Raw genomic sequence first — 22,591 nt, forward strand, 5'->3', positions numbered from 1 at the left:
TATTCGAGGACCAGCTTCACTTGGGATAAAACCCTTAATATTCTTTTAAAAACAAAGTTTAATATTAATTTGTAGAGGTTTCGTGATTTTAAATCATGTGAAAATTCATGGTTGGAATAAATATGGTTGAACCAAAAGCGATGCTGTGAGTATTGGTGCAAAAAATATGACGTAACAAAAAAAATTAGCCAATGAGAGGCCGTTATTAACCAATGGTAAAATTTATAGTGGCCTCTCATTGGCTAACTTTTTTGTTACGTCATATTTTTTGCACCAATACTCACAGCATCACCAAAAGCGGAATTATCATTATGCAAGGTTCCGTGATTTTTCAAACTATATATTTGACGGATTTTATCAGGGGATCTTAACCCTTACAGATCAGGCCCCAATTCCCACCTTAATAGATCGGGGGGGGGGGGGGACTCCAAGAGACCCCCCCCTCTATCTCGGCTCCTGGTACAGATAAAGTCGTAAAAAATTTTTTCTGGTGGTTCATGTTATTTTTAGAGAAAATTACTTTTTCTAGTCATAGCAGTCAGACCGCTCTATAGCCGCCTTTTTAGCGGCCAGACGCTAAATTTTAAAACAGCTGTAGAGCGGCAAATTTTGCAGCTAGGATGACCAAATTTTAGGACGAACTTTTATTTTTCATAACAAAAAATTAACTATTTATGATCATCGCTGAAAAACGGCAAATAACGGAAATCGCCATTTTAGGCGGTTACGGCGGTAAAACGGCGGTTGGCGGCGCAAATTATTATTTCTATCTGTTTATTATTGCTCAAGGATTTACCAAAAAAAAATTTTAGGTCTCTAGCTATAATAGAAGTTACGATATTCATGATATATGTATGTTGGTCATAAAGTCGGTCAGGGAGCGGTCAAACGGTCATAACACCACTTTTCTCAGAAGGTCATTGATATCTAAGTATTCACCAAAAATTTTTAGGTTTTTACCTTTTACACAAAAATCATAATGTAGAAATTAAGATTTATTTAGAATGTTTTCAAATTTTTTTTGCTACCCAACCGACTTTGACCGGACACCACGACCGACACAGACCAGATATCCTAATAAAATCAACTCTTGCCGACGTATAATGTACGGTAAATTCTACATATTAAAATTATTTTTAAAAGTTTTGAAAGAATTAGAGCCCGAATACAATAACTATGTCATAAAACTTTGGGTACCAGAGAAATTAACATCTAAAAAAAAATAATTATATTTATTCAACATTTATAATTATAAATAAAATAAAGATTTATTTCTTTTTCTTTTCTATCTTCGATATTTCATCCAAACATTCTGGTATATCTCGCCTTGAAATAAATGATAACATAAATTTTTAAAAAGTAATAGTTATATTTTAATCTGTATACTATAGTATGCAAGAATGTCCGAGCTTTTTTAAGAGGCGGGCGTAAAAGAGGGGTTTCAAAGGTTTGGAGAGTGGTTAATCTAATGTATTTCCAAAGATTTTGTTTGGAGGGTGGTAAATCCCTCTCCCCCTCCCCCTAAATGGACTTTTTATTCATAAAATCAACATTAGTCTTTATTATTATATTATGTAAAATATTAAAGTTTTTTAAGGTTAAGATATATTAACTACTAAATCTTAAAGGGAGCTACACATAGGTCAAATAGGTTTTAATCTATTTTTCTGCCAAGGTTCAAGCCTTTAAATGTCCAAATTCGAATTACCTTCAGTATTATATTTTTGTAAGCCCTCATCCCCCCCTCCCCAAAAAAAGAGATAAATAAGCTTGGACGTTCTTGCCCACCTGTAGGTACATCCAGGTTCTGGTCCATGTCCATCAGAAACTGCACAACATGCCCTGAAAGTATGATAATTCCAGAGATCTTAAGGGAGAGAACAATGGTCGAAAAATGTATGTAAACTCCAAAGTTATGATAAACAAAATTATCACTAATGTAGTAAAAAACTATTGGTTAAAAGTTTGGACAACTGAATCAACATCTAATACAAGTTCCTAAAGTTTTTAAGCCAACGGATGCTATAAATTGTTTCTAAAACCTTAGAACCAATATGATTTACCAATCCAAAGTCCTCTCCCTCCTTGATAAATACTCAACTGTAAGAAGACAAAGATCAAAATATAATATTTTCGTTTTTTTGTCGTTACTTTAGGTAAAGTTGGGTTATATTTGGCTTGCAAGGTTGGGATACCGCAGATATTATAAGCCCCAAGGGGTTACGAATTCTCCCGCAGAGGTCATGCATAGAAAAAATCCACGATTTTTTTCAATTCATTTAAAAATAAGAGGGAAGGTGTTTAAGTGCTTAATAGGCACTTTTAAGGTAACACATCCACAGGTAAAGGCATAAATGTTTATGTGTTTTTGTGTGTATGTGTGAGTGTGTGTGTGTATGTCTGTGTTTGTGTGTGTTTGTAAGTATATTTGTTATGTGAGTGTGTGTTATTAATATATCAGAAGAAATCAGTACAAAGAATTCCATAGTAATCGATCCAAAAAGTGAGTCATCTTTTTACTAAACCTTTCTTGCATACAAAACAACGAAAAATTGGATAAATAAGAACAGTAGAGTATAATACATTAAGCATAGTAGAAATTAAATAGCAGGTATTCTCATTCGCTGGTTTAAACCTTTAAGAACTTTTAATAAAACATGATTGGCTTTAAAATAGCAATCAATGGGAATGTATCTCAATTTATCGTCCAGTGTTTAATCCCTCAAGAAGATCCCAATATGAAAATTTGCTGTAATATGAAAATGTATTATATTTAGTAATCCTCCCTTTTTAACCAATATCTCCATGTATCTCTTTTTTACTCCTCTCATACATGAGTTGGTTCAATAATTTCAATTGTAAGAGAATCACACTACGTTTTGGACTTCTAATTTACTGTTATATCATATAATTGTGTTATTCAAGAAACCAGCAAAACATAGAGGATTATAACCTCAAAGAGTATGTAACGCGGCCTCTAACATTTAGTTATGAGTGGTGGCAGGGAAGGAGTGGATAATTTTCTGTAAAATATATTGGTACCCAAAATTTAAAAACAAAGATATCTAATTTGTTGGCTCGTAAATTTGAATGCTTTTATTTAATTTTGATTGGTGGGTTAAAATATGGTAGTGTCTAAACTTTTCAACCAATTTTTTTGATTGAAAAAAGGGTAATTTTGTTTATCCTTGTTAATTATGTAAATTGTTTTATTAATTATTGGCTTATCCCTTTAGATACCTGAATAGTAGAAACCTAACATATCATACAAACACTTTTGTTTTCATACTTTACAAAAACATCTTTTTTTTACTAAATGCAATGCCCATAGCTTCTAGTTGCATCTCAAAAACGGCCTAAAAATTGCCCTAGGCCAATGATAAACTTCCATGATCAGCGGTTAGCGAGATCTTACAGAACACACTTACAGACAGACAGATAGACATCCTATAACAATTATTACATAAGAATAGATTTGAAAATAAACGTATATGTAATATGTATGTATATTAACTTTTAGAAAATGATGTATAGTATATAAAACTCTCTTTTGCTCTTAAGAAATAGAACAAACGCCTTTGTTAATTAGCTATAATACCTTTAACTATAAATATGGAAGTCTTGTTCACATAGAACTTGGTTTTATTTATGGTTTTTAAAGCAAAGCTTTTATATAATAAGGTCGGGCCGACTGTACGTATCTCCGTCCAGTTAGCTCTTTTAACAAATTTTTTTCAGTGATAATATTATTATATATAGCTGATTCTTGGATTATTGATTCCTATTACAACAAGGTACAATTTTATGAGCGAAGCATCTCTATAATATAATAATAAAAATTTAAAGTATGTAATTTTACAACAAATGTATTAAATTTACTTACAAATTAATGTTCTGCTTATAAAGTATATACTGAAACTCTACCAGAGTTATTGTTCGTTTGTCCTTCCCTCTGATTTAAGAGCTTTGCTTTTATGGATCTTATCATCCTTAGTTTTCTTGGTCATGGAGGATTCTAACACAATTTTAAAATTTCCCTAAAAAATGTATCTTTTATTTCCCAAGTCTAACTATTTATTCGAAGATATGATATGATAGTACTAGTTTGAGCGACCAGTGTCAGGTCTTCATAAATATTGGAAATTGTCAACAAGACATACATCTACGGGATATGTCATAAGAAAATATTTTTACTTCTATAATAAAATTTTCATTTTATATATTGTTTTCAATTTTTTTCATTGTTGAAATCATTTAGATTTTTAAAATATACATAATAATATAATTAAATATTCATTTGTTCAAAATTGTTTTTAAATTTCTTGTTTTACAAGCAATGATAGTTTATTTTTATACATAAGTCATCCTCTATTGAGTAAAATACAAACTAAAGTTTTACTTTTTCACCTATGTATACAGATGTTACTAATGTATACAGGTGTTATAAATTATGTGTTAAATTTAACATTACGCATTATATATCTTTATCATAGAATTTTTACAGCATTTTAAACGGAAAATATTAAATGTTAAAAACATTTTCATCGTCGCATGCAATATCTAAGCAGGTCATATTTTAGGAGTTTCCCTAAAAATTCAAAAATTTTCAATAGCAAACTACATTTAAATTTATTTGTTCATATAAGCGTCAATCTAAGGGATAAAACAATGGACGCTTAATTGATTCATTTCCAAATTTTACCCCTTCTGTAGATTAAAATTTTGAGGTGTAAAAGTTTGTTGCTTTTTTTTAAAGTTTTTATTTCAGCGTAAAAGTTGGAACATCAGCCATTTTCAATTTTTCACGGTGTGATAGAAAAAAAAGTCAAAAAAAAAATATCCTATTACTTTGTATTATAGATATATCTACCTAGAAGCTGTACACATATAGTAGCTACCATAATCATACCCCCCCCCCCCCTAATAATATTATTTAACATACAGACAGATATCCTATTACTTTGTATTATAGATATATCTACCTAGAAGCTGTACACATATAGTAGCTACCATAATCATACCCCCCCCCCCCCCTAATAATATTATTTAACATACAGACAGATATCCTATTACTTTGTATTATAGATATATCTACCTAGAAGCTGTACACATATAGTAGCTACCATAATCCTACCCCCCCCCCCTAATAATATTATTTAACATACAGACAGATATCCTATTACTTTGTATTATAGATATATCTACCTAGAAGCTGTACACATATAGTAGCTACCATAATCATACCCCCCCCCCCCCCCTCTTAATAATATTATTTAACATACAGACAGATATCCTATTACTTTGTATTATAGATATATCTACCTAGAAGCTGTACACATATAGTACCTACCATAATCATACCCCCCCCCCCCCCCCTAATAATATTATTTAACATACAGATAGATATCCTATTACTTTGTATTATAGATATATCTACCTAGAAGCTGTACACATATAGTAGCTACCATAATCATACCCCCCCCCCCTAATAATATTATTTAACATACAGACAGATATCCTATTACTTTGTATTATAGATATATCTACCTAGAAGCTGTACACATATAGTAGCTACCATAATCATACCCCCCCCCCCTAATAATATTATTTAACATACAGACAGATATCCTATTACTTTGTATTATAGATATACCTACCTAGAAGCTGTACACATATAGTAGCTACCATAATCATACCCCCCCCCCCCCTTAATAATATTATTTAACATACAGATAGATATCCTATTACTTTGTATTATAGATATATCTACCTAGTAGCTGTACACATATAGTAGCTATCATAATCATACCCCCCCCCCCTCTTAATAATATTATTTAACATACAGATAGATATCCTATTACTTTGTATTATAGATATATCTACCTAGAAGCTGTACACATATAGTAGCTACCATAATCATACCCCCCCCCCCCCTAATAATATTATTTAACATACAGACAGATATCCTATTACTTTGTATTATAGATATATCTACCTAGAAGCTGTACACATATAGTAGCTATCATAATCATACCCCCCCCCCCCTAATAATATTATTTAACATACAGACAGATATCCTATTACTTTGTATTATAGATATATCTACCTAGAAGCTGTACACATAGTAGCTATCATAATCATACCCCTCCCCCCCTCCTTATTAGTATTATTTAACATACAGACAGATATCCTATTACTTTGTATTATAGATATATCTACCTAGAAGCTGTACACATAGTAGCTACCATAATCATACCCCCCCCCCCCCCTCCTTAATAATATTATTTAACATACAGATAAATATCCTATTACTTTGTATTGTAGATATATCTACCAAGAAGCTGTACACATATAGTAGCTACCATAATCATACCCCCCCCCCTTAATAATATTATCTAACATACAGACAGATATCATATTACTTTGTATTATAGATATATCTACCTAGAAGCTGTACACATATAGTAGCTACCATAATCATACCCCCCCCCCCCTTAATAATATTATTTAACATACAGACAGATATCCTATTACTTTGTATTATAGATATATCTACCTAGAAGCTGTACACATATAGTAGCTACCATAATTATACCCCCCCCCCCCCCTAATAATATTATTTAACATACAGATAGATATCCTATTACTTTGTATTATAGATATATCTACCTAGAAGCTGTACACATATAGTAGCTACCATAATCATACCCCCCCCCCCTAATAATATTATTTAACATACAGACAGATATCCTATTACTTTGTATTATAGATATATCTACCTAGAAGCTGTACATATATAGTAGCTACCATAATCATACCCCCCCCCCCTCTTAATAATATTATTTAACATACAGACAGATATCCTATTACTTTGTATTATAGATATATCTACCTAGAAGCTGTACACATATAGTAGCTACCATAATCATACCCCCCCCCCCCTTAATAATATTATTTAACATACAGACAGATATCCTATTACTTTGTATTATAGATATATCTACCTAGAAGCTGTACACATATAGTAGCTACCATAATCATACCCCCCCCCCCCCTCTTAATAATATTATTTAACATACAGACAGATATCCTATTACTTTGTATTATAGATATATCTACCTAGAAGCTGTACACATATAGTAGCTACCATAATCATACCCCCCCCCCCCTAATAATATTATTTAACATACAGACAGATATCCTATTACTTTGTATTGTAGATATATCTACCTAGAAGCTGTACACATATAGTAGCTACCATAATCCTACCCCCCCCCTTAATAATATTATTTAACATACAGATAGATATCCTATTACTTTGTATTATAGATATATCTACCTAGAAGCTGTACACATATAGTAGCTACCATAATCATACCCCCCCCCCCCTTAATAATATTATTTAACATACAGACAGATATCCTATTACTTTGTATTATAGATATATCTACCTAGAAGCTGTACATATATAGTAGCTACCATAATCATACCCCCCCCCCCCTCTTAATAATATTATTTAACATACAGACAGATATCCTATTACTTTGTATTATAGATATATCTACCTAGAAGCTGTACACATAGTAGCTACCATAATTATACCCCCCCCCCCCCTTAATAATATTATTTAACATACAGATAGATATCCTATTACTTTGTATTATAGATATATCTACCTAGAAGCTGTACACATATAGTAGCTACCATAATCATACCCCCCCCCCCCCTAATAATATTATTTAACATACAGACAGATATCCTATTACTTTGTATTATAGATATATCTACCTAGAAGCTGTACACATATAGTAGCTATCATAATCATACCCCCCCCCCCCCCTCTTAATAATATTATTTAACATACAGATAGATATCCTATTACTTTGTATTATAGATATATCTACCTAGAAGCTGTACACATATAGTAGCTACCATAATCATACCCCCCCCCCCCTCTTAATAATATTATTTAACATACAGACAGATATCCTATTACTTTGTATTATAGATATATCTACCTAGAAGCTGTACACATATAGTAGCTACCATAATCATACCCCCCCCCCCCCTCTTAATAATATTATTTAACATACAGACAGATATCCTATTACTTTGTATTATAGATATATCTACCTAGAAGCTGTACACCTATAGTACCTACCATAATCATACCCCCCCCCCCCCCTAATAATATTATTTAACATACAGACAGATATCCTATTACTTTGTATTATAGATATATCTACCTAGAAGCTGTACACATATAGTACCTACCATAATCATACCCCCCCCCCCCTCTTAATAATATTATTTAACATACAGACAGATATCCTATTACTTTGTATTATAGATATATCTACCTAGAGGCTGTACACATATAACAGCTACCACAATCGCATTCTTCCCCTTCTTCAATAATATTATTTCCACAAATTGGACCTGACAATTATTAAAAGCTGAACTGATGTGTAGTTTATATAATTCAAAGGGTAGTTGTGGTTTGGGTCCACCCATAATCAATTTTAGTTTGAAAAATTAAAATATTATTTTTGAAGGGTCGTTTTTTCTAGGGCGATTTCTTTTGGGAGGTTGAAAACCTTCCCAGGAAATATGAGAAGCTTTATTGTAAAGGAGAACAATATTGGTTCACTGGTTAGCAAGATCCTTCTGTACAAAGAGACACACAGACATTCGGTTACATTTACATTATTATTTTTTACATACAAGTATATTTTTTTACAATATGACCGTAAAAACGACATAAATGGATTATTGAACAAACCTTTTATTTCATAAAATTAGCAAATGAAAGCAAAGTTGTTGTGATAAAAGCCTATAAATGTGAAAATACTAAAGAAAGCATTTAATTTTATATAAATTTTTTCTTATACCTTGAAATTGTTTGAGGCAGCTAGTATGTTTTTCTGTGTTCAAGACATCCCAAACACTCTCCTATCAAATAGGAAATTATAATTTGAGGGTTTATGTCTGCCATTTAAGATATTGTTCATGATTTTAAGTAAATTGGTTCCCTATGGGTTTTTAACTATTTTTGAACACAATAGCAATAATTAAAGGGTCATTGTTAAAACCTAAGCTCAATTTTTTTCTCAATAAAAGAATGACTACATCAAATAGTAGCAATGCTCATAATTAGAACACTTTACTAATATCAGACAATAGGTAAAGTGAATAATTGTTTGGATAGATTTGTAGAATTGTAAAACAATATTTAACTATCTATCTATATTAGTAGCTGTTGAACTGATGGACAGCTAAACTAGCTATAGAGCGGCTTCAAAAGTTAAAAAGAAGAGTTAGAATAGATAATAAAAACAAGAACGACCTTTGTGCATGGCGACATAATCTGATGATTTAACTTTTGTCCATCATTTGAAAACTAAAATAAGATTCCTATTATTTTTTTTAGATTTTTAGTGACGTATCGGTCATGCTTCAAAAGACATAAACCTTACTTTTTAAAGGTTTTGTGATATTTATAAGTTTTTGCTAATCCTCTCTCAATCTTTCTCATCTCCTCTATAAATCAAATTGTCTGTTTGTTTATTTCATGATTTTTTGTGCTTTGCTACTTTATATTTAGTAGAGTAGGTACTTTGTTTAAATAACGTATGTCCCATAATCTGCAAAACAATTTCAGTATATAAGCCAATTTTTTTTTAAAGTGAATATACAGACAGACATCCTGTAATTTTTAAGCTTATAAAAAAATTCCTGTTATCACAAACCTAGAGTAAAGACTGACCTTCGACATAAGAAATCGACCATTATGTTTCATATCATGGGGAGTACAATCAGGTCTCTCCACCTTGTCTGGGTCATGGTGACCTCTAAACTAGGGATAATTATCAATATTCTTGTCTAGACAGACCATGAGAAGTATAGTCATGTATCTCTTGGTCATGGTGGCCTCTAAACTAGGGATAAGTATCAATAGTCATGTCTAGACGAATAATATTATAGTCATGTCTCTCTACTATGTCTAGGTCATGGTGACCTCTAAACTAGAGATAATTATCAATATTCTTGTCTAGACAGATCATGAGTAGTATAGTCATGTATCTCCACTATGTCTAGTGTCTAGACATATGTCATGAGGAGTATAGTCATGTCTCTCTACTATGTCTAGGTCATGGTGACCTCTAAACTAGGGATAATTATCAATAGTCATGTCTAGACAGATCATGAGTAGTATAGTCATGTATCTCCACTATGTCTAGGTCATAGTGACCTCTAAACTAGGAATAATTATCAATAGTTATGTCAGATTTGTTATGGCTCTAACAATACTCTTTTTTGTGTCGTTTTTATGTACATAGATTTTATTTGACAATAACAATTATATCTTAGGTAGGAGAGCATTGCAAGTTAGCTGGGAAGAAAAAAAGGACTGCAATCTGATAATAGATATTAATGGCTCAGTAGTTTTTGTCATAAAATCACTTTTCATAAATACACTTGTCATAAATATATTTGTCAAAATTACATTTGTCATAAAGGTAAACTTGTCTTAAAAACATTTGTCATAAAGGTACGTTTGTCATAAAAACATTTTTCATAAAGGTACATTTGTCATAAAGGTACATTTGTTTTATAGGTACATTTGTCATAAGTTTCATTTCTCATATAGGTACGTTTGTTATCAAGGTACATTTGTCATAAAGGTATGTGTGTCATAAATTAAATTTGTCATAAAACCATTTGTCAGAAAGGTACATTTGTCAATATAAAACTTTGGGTACCAATATAAAACTTCGAATACCAGTAATTCATGACAAACATACCTTTATGACAAGTGTTTTTATGACTAACCTACCTTTATGACAAATGTACCTTAATGACAAATTTTTTTATGACAAGTGTACTTTTTTGACAAATATATTTATATTTTATATTTATATGACAAATGTTTTTATGACTATCGTACCTTTATGACAAATGTACCTTTATGATAAATGATTTTATGACAAATGTTTTTATGACAAACGTACCTTTATGCCAAACATACCTTAATTACAAGTGTATTTTTGACAAGTGATTCAGACAAAAAATACTGAGCCGATATTGGTAAAAGTTGCAAAAATAAGAAAATATGGCAGAATCAAAAGAGTTGTAAAAATAAAAAAAATAATCTTTAACTCAAAAGTTATGGTTTAACATTGTTTTGTACTAACTTAGATAATAGAAGAAAAAACTGACTTACCCCATTGTATGTAAAAGTTCATGAACCAGATTAAAAACGCCCATTTTAGCTCCAATTCTCTAAAAGAAATCCAGGATAATAATATCTATAAGTAGCAAAGCACAACGAAATCATGGATGGATAGACAGATAAAGTGAGAGAATATGTGACTATCATATCAAGAAACCTTCCCAAAAAATAAATATCTTTAATAGCATAACAGACAGACTGACGGTTAAAGTTAATTGTTAACAGGATGATCTTATGTAGAGAGTATCTTTATAAAAAAAAATAAGTAGATTATCATAAATAGCTGCCAAAATATTCATCATGAAGAACAAACAAAGTAAAAATATAGAGTAGCTTCTATACTTAAAAGCAAAAGAAATAATTGTACAGAAGGCTTGACAGGCATAATTGTATTTATTTTGGGTTGCCATAAAAAATGAGTACATATCAGTCTAATTGATTATTGCTTTGAAAGAAAGCTTTGTTTATGTCTTAAAATTATCTTGAAATGTTATTTACCTTTTCAAGTTTGCTTCTAAATGTAACGAAGAGTGTATTAAAACTAAAAGCTCTCAATCCACGGCTTTTTAATCTCACACGTCTAAAAGATTTCATTTTTTTAAAAACAAAGCTTTTCTATACTATAGAATATAGGATTAGTCGTTCCGTCCGTACGTTGCGTAAGAGAAAGATCTTTTATCGTTAATCTAGGCATGTTAGAATTTTCCTGAAGATTTCAAACTTAGTTCCTGTAAAAGCTATTTATGATTTGAAAAGCATAGGAAATCCATAACTGAGTTCTACATTCAAAATATGCTGACTTTTAACTTCCTTAAAAGTCTTGAAAATAGTTTAACAATTTTAAAAAATTTGAGAAAACACATTTATACTTACTCTTGACAAATTCCTCCTATTGCTCCTGGGTTGGTTGAAGCTTTCCATGCCAGGCCTAAACTATCATACTTTAGAAATAGATGATATAGTATATGTATACGTGGATATATTGATTGGGTAAAATATATAATCAAGTTAGGTTGCTTATATGGACCTAATTTAGTGTTCAGTTCGTTTATCCAGTATGAGAGGAGGATGGGGGAAAAGGGTTCGATCCCCCATTTATCGTTATTTTATTCAGATAAGAGTATTACTTTATCAGAGTACATGAAAATCTGGTGCTACATCCAAGTAATAATATATAAATTGATAAAGAGAATATTACATTTATTAATTGCATAATTAGGAGCACCTTGAATTTAACAAAGCAAGCGATACGCTTATTTAACTTAAATAAATAATGAAACAACTAAAGATTCATATGAAAATTGCATTAATATTATCCTATAAAAAAAACAGGATGTCTGTCTAGTTTGTACTATGTATGTCCTCTAAGATCTTGTAAACGGCTGAAAAATCTTCTTTTATTTTCATGAGGTAATATAACCACTTCTTTTGATGGAAATTGTTGATGAAAAAGTTTGGAAACTAAAAGTGTATAACCTAATTTAGATTTAGTAGCCAAAGTTTTTAGGCCAATCAACAAGAGATCGTGAATAATTGTCCAAATCTTTTTTAAATTCTTACCGAGTACAAGATCCTTGAAGGCTCTGTTTGTAAAAAGTATCCCCAGACAAAAATTCTCAAAATTATACCTAAAATAACAAAATACAGTATGCTCCAAAAGTAAAAAAGTAATGTTCACTATTCGTGAAAATAAATGTAAGCTTAAGAGTATTGTCTAAACCAGCAACCATGACTCAACAAGTAGCGCATTCGCTCCTCGTCAAGGGGTGATATGTTAAAATCTCGGCTCAACTCAGAGTCATAACTATATATATTAAGAATGGTTCCTACTGCTGCTATGTCAGGTGCATTTGGAGTAGGGGGAATGCCTTGACCCAAAACAGGTGCAAATTATTACCATACACCAGAAAAAGTTTGTACAATCAAAGAGTTGGTTATCTGTTGGGCGTTACATAACCTAATACACCAGGTGTTTGAACAGAAAAGGAGAGATTTGGCTCCCTTTAGTTATTCTTGGACTTGACGTTATAGTGTCATGAACATCAGCCATGCCAGAATAAGGTAATTGATTGGTAAGATTACTTTCAATTTAACAAAGGTATTTATCTACATATGTACAATTTTTCTTTTACATGACAAGACTCTTATTACAGCATACAATTATAATTCTTAAATAAGGTTGATTATTTATTGTAATCTGATATGTAAATTGTCAATTAGTATGTATTTTGAATAAAAAGAAATAATTATGTTTTATAGAAAGTACATAGATCGTGTAAAATATAAACATTAGAAATATTTAAGACAATACAGAATAAAATACCTAGAAAATGCTTTTAGATAGTGTTCGGGAGTTGTAGATTTCACATTTAACATATATGAATTGGATAGCTAAAACAAAACACAAATTAGTCATGAATTAGATTTCCTGTTTCTTTGACCATGTTATACTTACATTTGATGTAAAAATTGTAAGTTCTTTCAACTTGAATCTAAACAAAATTGATAATTTATTGTTTTACTTATTTAAATTTTTTAAAAGTCTACATGAATTCTGTCTGCATATTGTAGCAAATATACTCTACAATTCACTATGTATGTCCATCTGTTAGTCATGTTTAAAGTTTAAAGCAACTCTTTTGTATTGATTTTGCTTAAGATTTAGTTGCTTTTACACATGAACTCTACAAAACGTATCAAACAATCAAAATTTTAACCTGACACATTCACTAATACCATCTTCATTGAAATCTGCTGAAGCAAAGAATCTAAACAATACATAATTATTTTATCAGTATTAAAAATAAATTGTATCATTTATATATATTGGAAATATATCCTGCAAAGATAAATATTGGACCGACTGAGATGATAATATACATTATCTTTAACACTGAAAAAATGTTAATAATCTTTTGTTTTACATATGAAAGTATAATTTACTTATTTGCCTCTTTCAAATGCCACAAGATTAGAAGTACAGTATTCTTTACAGAACCAAGTCCAACCTGTTTCAAAATGAAAGATTTGAGTTTGTGTACATCTTAAAATAAACTATTTATTTCAAAATTGTTATGATGTTTAATGTTTAGATTAATGAATAGAATTATTCATTATGGATGTACAGTTATTTATTGCATTGTATTAAAGATAGTTTTATGCAGATATTACAATGAAAAATTAAAGATTAAAACCAGTTTTCTTAGCCTCAAGGCCATGAAGGCCCAAGCTAACAAATCTGGTACAAGTATTATGATTTTTACAATACATGATTTTTCAGTATGGATCAGAACCAATCCTAATCCTAATCTGATACAAAGCCAAACTGGAAAATAAAATAAAATTTACTTGATTATAAAAAGTATGATCTGCAACAACGCTAATCTCACAAACTTTAGGTTCACACTGTAATCTTTCTCTCTAAAACAATTAGCAATTATTTTGAACATACAAATATTTTAGAATGTATAAAGTTTTTATATGAAAAACCTAAAAATATCAAGTAGGTGTTCTTTTTGCATTTTTAAGATAAATGTATAGTGTTTAGGGATAAGACAATGTTCACTCATTCGTTGGCTTATAACTATGGGTTCTCTAATTCAATCTTGATTGATTGATTCAAACTAGCAGTGTCCAAAATTTTTGATCAATAGAAAAAATTTATTCTACCTATTATCATTGGGGATATACAACAGTTTATAGGCCATTGTCCTTTCCCTAAAGATCCCTGCCAGGAGTTCTAAATATATATCACCTGAATTTTGATAATATTTTTAAAATGTTGATGCAGTAATGTATAAAGTCCTTGGCCTTGTATGAGCAAATCTTTGGACATTCGCTCACTTGGCTCCACAAAATGAGATTTTTCCTAAATAATCAAGGATGAGAAAATCTATTAACTCTTGTAGAGTGTCAGAAATGAATATATAAGCAGAATATTAATGTATTAGTTTTACAAAATTGTAAGTAAATTTGTTGCAAAACTTCTTAAATACAGGATACTGTACTCAAAAAATCAGATATATCACATGAAAAAAATGCTGTCTAAAACGTTAACAATCAACACAATATGAATGATAGTATTGCTATTCTGGTAATGATAATAGAGTTGCTACACCTTCTAAATCGTAAATAACTAGTAACAAGAATCACCATGTAAAGTTCTGAGTCGATAGTACAATTCTAACATGTCTAAATTAACGAAGGAGCTAACTTATACGGACGGACGTACGTTCAAACGGACAGACCCTAATCATAGAAAAGTTTCGCTTATAAGAAGAAAAACAAAAGTATAGATACACAATGTCATAATTGGACATAAATGGTAACACAGTGCAGTGTAACAAAATTGGTATTGATTTTAAAATCTTAATTTATAAGGTGCCAAACATGATTTTTTAGTATTGATCGGCTCCAAAGCCATACCGAAAATTGTGTTACCTTTACGTAAATAATTCCATAGAAATGATGATTTAAAACATATCCAACTACGGCACTGATAAAAAAGAAACATATTATGTTCATTTACAATAGTTTTGAAGGCATCAAAAACTTAAAACATGGATTTTAAGGGATATAGCAATGGACGAAAGATTAATATACATCCCCAATGATTATTTCCCTTAAGTAGATTACAATTATTGGTTGAAAGGGTTCGATTCAACCAAACAAACTTCTACAAAAGAACCCAACGTTTTTAAATGAGAAAAATAGGTTTTAATTTACAGTCCAATGTCCCCTCCCTCACTGTTTCCAACCCTTTACAAATACATGATTAGCACCGATAGGCAGATGAACAATTAAAACTTGAAGAATGGCTTGAAAACAAAATCATGTTTTTGATAAAAGAAATAAAAGTACCTAAAAAGTTCTTCTTTGACATAACCACTCATATAAGTTAACTCCAATGTACTAAAAAGTCGTCTTAGTTTTTATTCTTTTAAAAAAAATATTTTTTGCTGGATTTTTTTGCTACAACAAAGTAAATGAACAAAGAAATTTAGGTTAAACAAAAAATGTATATCACTTATATTGAATTTTCGTATCATATAAACTAGTAAGGTATTTTTGTCTGTAGCTAAAGATCTCATGAATTGCTGGTCCGATGTTGTTGTACTTTTCAGGGTAGCTTTCTAAATGTATGTGGTGGTTTCGCGCTATTTTCCTGCTCTTTCACCACCCACCCCACCCCTTTCCACCTAGAAGCTATGGGTGAAGCAACAAGATGATAATACAATTAATAAAAACGTATTTTTCTCTTTTTTCATCGGATATTTTTTTTATTTTTTTTTTAAATTAATCATATTTACCTTAGCAAAACTTCCAATGATTTATTTCCTTCCTGTAAAAATATAATTATCATATTAAAGACAGTTTTTCGCGAATAGTAAACACAAAATCATATGATTAATTAGAGTTTGTTTTTTCGAGGAGGAGATGAAAGCACAAGCTAACAAAACATAGATTTTTCGCTGTGATGTTTTTTTTCTTCAAAGGAGATTAATTGGATTCATAGCCATACAGGAAAAACTGCTATTTAAATGCTAGAGTTGTTATGTATATTCTTTATACAAAAGTAACAGGATGTTTGTCTTTTATATGTACAAATGTCAGCTATGATCTAGTAAACGGATGGACCACTCGTTCTCTTATGTGAAGAGAAGTTAAGAGAATTAATCCAGTAAAGTTTTAGAGCTATTTATAGGTAAGATAAAGTTCTTGAATATGAAATTATTTTCTTTGAATGAACAAAATTATACTTTTTACTACTTTTGGATATAACTGTACTTGTTTTTATGTAAATGATAATACCTTCAAAATAGTTATTTTCAGATTTTCATAATCATCTTCCACAATAAAGTTATTCTTGAAAATATATTAAATTTTATAACTGCTTTAGTTATCAAAACTTTGGGTTAGGTAAATTGGTGTAAAATCCCTAGCCTCGAATATAAATATTTGTCAGTCTCAACTCTGTGGCATAATTGTGATTTACTCGGCAAATTTTAGATGTAGACAGCTGATTTGTTTGTGATGATTCCTATGATACATGCGAATCTAATCTGTTTGGTTTGTCTGTCGGTCAATCTTCAAAGATGCAAACGCATAAAAATACAAATACGATTAGGGGGTTAAACCCCTCCCCTTGGACGAGGGTAATACTACCTCAAAGCTGACATCTGTTAGACACAGAGTGAACTGATTTCTGAAAGCGTTTATTTTCACCTCCAGATCACATGGAGTGATAGATCTTTTATTTCTCCTAAAATATAGAAAATAAATATAGAAGATAAAGACTGGCCTCATAAATCCGTCAAACTTAAAAAGGAACGTCCTAGCAGCCGAAATTTTTTATGTATTTATAGTTATATATGATTCATTTCAATAATAAAAATAACAAAAACGATATATCTATTAAATTAAATCTCTACCCTTTATAATCAATAATATGGCCGGATTGTTCCTTGCTATTTTACCATTGGCTGATTTAGAGAGTAGGTATCTAGATCATATCTATTATACGACCTTTTTTTAGGAAAGAAAATAAATGTAGAAAGACTAGATAAACAATCCATTTTAGGACAAACTGTAAAAAAACAATAACATAGGAACATTTTAGCCACATTATTGGTTTAGAAGTGTCTATATTTTGATAAAAAAAGTTACTTTTATACCTTTGGTGTATAGGTTCTTGAGATATTTCAGTACAATTGGCTTCTGTATAACACAAACTTGCTTCGACTCTAGCTTTTTGTAAGAATTATTAAATATCTACTTGTTGTACAGGGTGCGGAACATAAATTCGGAAAATAAATGTCACTGGTACCCAAAGTTTTATGACAAAGTGATTTATCTGTTGGCTCTTTGGGTACCTTTATTGAAATTTGATCTGTTAGGTCCAAAGCATTATTATCCAAACTTTTAACCATTTAATCTCAAGAAAGGGTAATTTTGTTTACCTTAATTGGAAATGTGTATAAATTTATTCCATAATATCCCTGTAAAGGATCAAAATATTTGTTCATTTACCTATGGGCAGAGTAGATCTTTTCTTTCTTGTATGCTGATCTGAGTTGAAATCCTCCAAATCCACATCAATTTGATTCCAATAATCTGCTGACCAATCTTTATTATGAAGTTTACTTTTATTAATTGCAGTTGTCAATCAAAATTGCCATTTTTCACCTATGCATTTTAAATAGTAATTTTTCAGGAATAATAGATATATTTATTAATTGAATGTTAACCCAGACTATATGTACTCTGATAAAATGATTCTAAAATATAAGTTAACATCTATTTATCCCCTTTACACATCATCTCCCCTCCTACTGGATAAATTTTCCCCTGTCAATATAACCACGGATATCCTATATCCATTTTAAGAATTGAGTTTTGACAAATAATGCGAAAAGTTTGAACATAGATATCCAAGCTCTTTCTTTTAGGAGAAGTGATAGATCAAATTATATTTACCCCAGATTGTAAAACTTCCATTGAAAGGGTAATTATTTTTCTACAGTGGATATTATTCGGTTTCGAAGCCATACTAGAAAAATTGTTACTTGCTTGTTTTAAAAGTAATTTTCCTTTTGAAAAATCAGTTTCAAATTGAGGTTCATCATCTACTATTTTGTATTCTCTGTATCAGTCGAAACTAATCTCATTAGAAGTTTTAAAAGAAAAGCTATCTTTAATCAAAGTAGAATCTGTCTGTCCGTCTGGAGCTAAAGATCTTGGTAACCACTGAACCGATTAGGCTTTACTCTTCAGGAAATTGACCTACTGATCCAGTGGTGGATTAATGATATTTTCTTATTTTATATGGAAAAAATATTTTCCTGGGTTTAATTTTTCCAGAGACAAAATTTGATGATAGTTATTTCTCGCATCGTATTATAAACAGCTTTCCGCGGATATAGAATGTACAATTATGAGATTAAAACCAGTTGTTTTCAACCCCGAGGTGCCGAAGGCACGGGCTAAAAAACTGGTTTGAATCTTATAATTGTACATTTTTATATTCGTAGAAAGCTGGATAGAATACAATTTCTTATGGATGAGAACCGGTTTTTATCCACCAGATTCAAATGAATAAGATAAAAGATTTTTTTTTTATAATATCTTGATAGCTTTAAGAACTATTCTATTTAGGAGGGGGAGTTCTTATTACCTCTTGAGGCTAAGCCTCTTGTGTTGAAAAACTATTAATATTAGAATCATCCTGTTGATTTTTTTTAACATGATAAATGTTTTCATTAGATTAAAACAATAGAGGAGGTTAGATAACTGTATGTCCCCATCCTTTCAATGACTTTCAATTGGTCTTTAAAAATCAACCAATAGCATCGAGAATATCAACAAGACCAAGTCACTACAAAATATAAGAAAACAATTTGCTAGCAAACAAAAAGGTCCCAAACAGGGGTAAACATATAGATGCGTGCAGAAGGAGGTGTAGGGGGGGTGTATAAATCACACTGATAAAATTAAGGGGGGTGGATACAGCCCCTTACTCACCTCTCTCTCACCTTGACACACTACCTTAAAAATATAAGAGGGGTTCCACATCAAAGTAGTAACACCCCCCTTGAATTTAAGAGGGTAGTGAAAAACATTTTGCATTTCTGACACTTTCTATAGCTCCTTATAGGAATGGTTAATGTGTTTGTACAAATATAAATGTGTTTTATTTTTTTGTTCCTTTTTTGAGATTAATTCCTTGAATTAGCGGAGTGTAGTGATTCAATAATTCCTTAAATAAATATTATTCAATAATGTAATATTTCTTTTGTGTATTAAAAAAAAGAATAAAATATAAAAAAAAATTACAAATGTATATTACGCTTACTTCAAAGTAACAAGATGTTTTTCTGTCAATCTGTCTGTTTTACCGACTTGTTTTCTTATTTTCTTTTAAAGGGAATATTAAAAATTGGAAGGAGTGCGAGGTTTGATCCCTCTAGAAATGTAATGTATGATCCTATTTTCGCTTCTCTTTATAATGATATCATCTTGGCCGATGTGATTTTTATAATCCGTTCATTATATCAAAAGAGACGAACTTATAGATATTACTTCCATAAAAAATGGTTGCACTCTCCTAACTGTTAAAAAAAACATTATCTAACAATTATATCATTTGATCTTATTGTTCTTTTTAATTTTTGAACACTGAATTTTCTTACCAAATATTATAAATAATGAAATGGTCCATCGTACTTGCATTATTATGCTTCACTATACTAACAATAATTCTAATTAATTCATTAATCCTTATACAAAAATACATCTTGTAAAGTGTGCCTACAAACTGACAAAGATTAAGGTTAAGCTAAAATCTGGTAATAATCAGGTATCTAAAGTGATAAGACAGTGGCTGATAAATTTTTGTACATCCCTAATGATTATACACAAAATTAACCCATCTGTAGTTTTTTTTAAACGTTTGGACACTTTAGTTACTTTTTACAGTCACGAAAGTCATTTAAAACTAGAAAGTTTTCAATTAAACTAGTTCTTCCAGTGGTTAGCAAATTTACAGAGGGAAAAATAATGGATCATGAATTTAGATTCCAAGTAATAGCCGTGACATTTCACTTATAAGGATGCATGCATCCTCCATTTTGGAAAAATCTAAATAAACTAGAGTTTTATGTATCATTGTAATTTTGCTTCCTTAACATTTTGTTTTTGCAAAAAAGAGTCATTGATTTAATACATATTCTTTACTAGTGGCTAAGCCCCCAGATTTTATTTTTTTTAAGAAAAAGAAAACAAAATTAGAGGATATTTTTTTTCTCATGGCGATTTTAATGAAAATACCTTGACAGGCCCTATTCGAAGCTACATCGTAAAGGTATCAGCGGTTATCAAGATCCTTTAGTAGATACAAACAGCATACAGACGCACATAGACATCCTGTTACTTTTAATCAAAGATTTGTAACATTGAAAAAACACGTTCCATACACATATTAAATTAGTGTTAGATTTCATTGTTTTTTTTCTAATAAATTTTTACATTAAAACTGGATAATTATTCATGATAAATAAAATTAATGCATGAGAATATAAAATAGTATAAATAGTATGTTTGTCTCTCTTTCTCTATAGCTAATCGCCGATATGGTTCTTTCTTTTACAGTTAATATTCTTGTATGTCAAGGAAAGGTTTATAACTATTTTTCGGGAGGGTACCTCAAACCTCCCAAGAGAAATTGCATCCTTCTCTTTTTCTTTTAGCACAAAAATCATAAGTTGGGGTAGACTCCGCCAACCCCCCCCACTCCCTAAGTAACCTAGAGATCTCTAGGAGTGTAGAGTTAGACGCTAGTATAAAAATATAATATTAAAACTTTTATGTAGTAATATAGATTAGTCTCTTTAATTTAGGGTAAGCTGTTTATAGATGCTGTTAACTGAAAAAATTTGGCTTGATAGAAGTTATTTACAAGCACTATTATAATTATAATGGATTATACTTTTTTATATAAAAAAAAGATAATGTTAACAATAAAAAGAAATGAAATTGTCTAGTTTTAATTAAATGAAGAGCAAATTTATTTCTTAAAATCAAATTTTTAAGCTTGTTTAATGACGAAAATTCTGTAAACTTTCCAACCAAACATATGACTAGATTGTTTATCCACTGTGTGCTTTACTGATTTAGGATCCGCTAAATATGTTTATTGTATTTGCAGCACTAGCTAGACAATAACAATTTTAAAATTTATAATATAAGTTTTATAAAATTGTAGCTAATTAATCTTTATCTAGTTAAATTCTCAGCTTTGCCAGCATACAAATTTATTTCTACATGTATGTAATTATTGTTATAATTAACTGTTTATGGGCAATCATTATAATCTTTTTCTTCAGTAAATATGATGTTGCTTCGGTCAGCTTCATTGAAGATTTCATCAAGTATTTTCCTAGATAATAACCTTATGAAAACTGGAAGACAAAATTTTTTTATTATTATTAGTAAAAAGATTTCAAGTTTGCAAAATGTTCAATGAAAATGAATTATTAATGTGAAGATATATACTTAGCAGTTTGATAATCATTACTCTTGTCATCATACTTCTTCCATTTATCAACATATTTACTTACTTAGCAGTTTGATAATCATTACTCTTGTCATCATACTTCTTCCATTCATCAACATATTTACTTACTTAGCAGTTTGATAATCATTACTCTTGTCATCATATTTCTTCCATTTATCAACATATTTACTTACTTAGCAGTTTGATAATCATTACTCTTGTCATCATACTTCTTCCATTCATCAACATATTTACTTACTTAGCAGTTTGATAATCATTACTCTTGTCATCATACTTCTTCCATTCAT

General features: G+C 30.3%; 1 protein-coding gene across 1 annotated transcript; it reads right to left on the minus strand.

Moving 5' to 3' along the window:
• Positions 1–1,219: 1,219 nt before the first annotated feature.
• On the minus strand, positions 1,220–18,356 carry LOC145327944 (disintegrin and metalloproteinase domain-containing protein 10-like). The gene is made up of 23 exons (XM_080171470.1): positions 18,263–18,356; positions 17,908–17,980; positions 17,399–17,495; positions 17,045–17,098; positions 16,543–16,574; positions 16,094–16,144; positions 15,674–15,728; positions 14,988–15,101; positions 14,582–14,653; positions 14,177–14,241; positions 13,951–14,001; positions 13,689–13,725; positions 13,557–13,624; positions 12,794–12,861; positions 12,107–12,161; positions 11,732–11,813; positions 11,225–11,283; positions 9,767–9,851; positions 9,347–9,400; positions 8,892–8,952; positions 8,361–8,439; positions 1,789–1,842; positions 1,220–1,326 (listed from the first exon to the last, which is right to left on the minus strand). The coding sequence occupies exons 6-23, from the start codon at positions 16,123–16,125 to the stop codon at positions 1,269–1,271; spliced, it is 1,149 nt and encodes a 382-aa protein (XP_080027596.1). The 5' UTR covers positions 16,126–16,144; positions 16,543–16,574; positions 17,045–17,098; positions 17,399–17,495; positions 17,908–17,980; positions 18,263–18,356; the 3' UTR covers positions 1,220–1,268.
• Between the last annotated feature and the right edge of the window lie 4,235 nt (positions 18,357–22,591).

Source organism: Acartia tonsa, chromosome 9, assembly GCF_053477335.1.
Source record: "Acartia tonsa isolate MP-2025a chromosome 9, ASM5347733v1, whole genome shotgun sequence".
NCBI lineage: Eukaryota > Metazoa > Arthropoda > Copepoda > Calanoida > Acartiidae > Acartia > Acartia tonsa.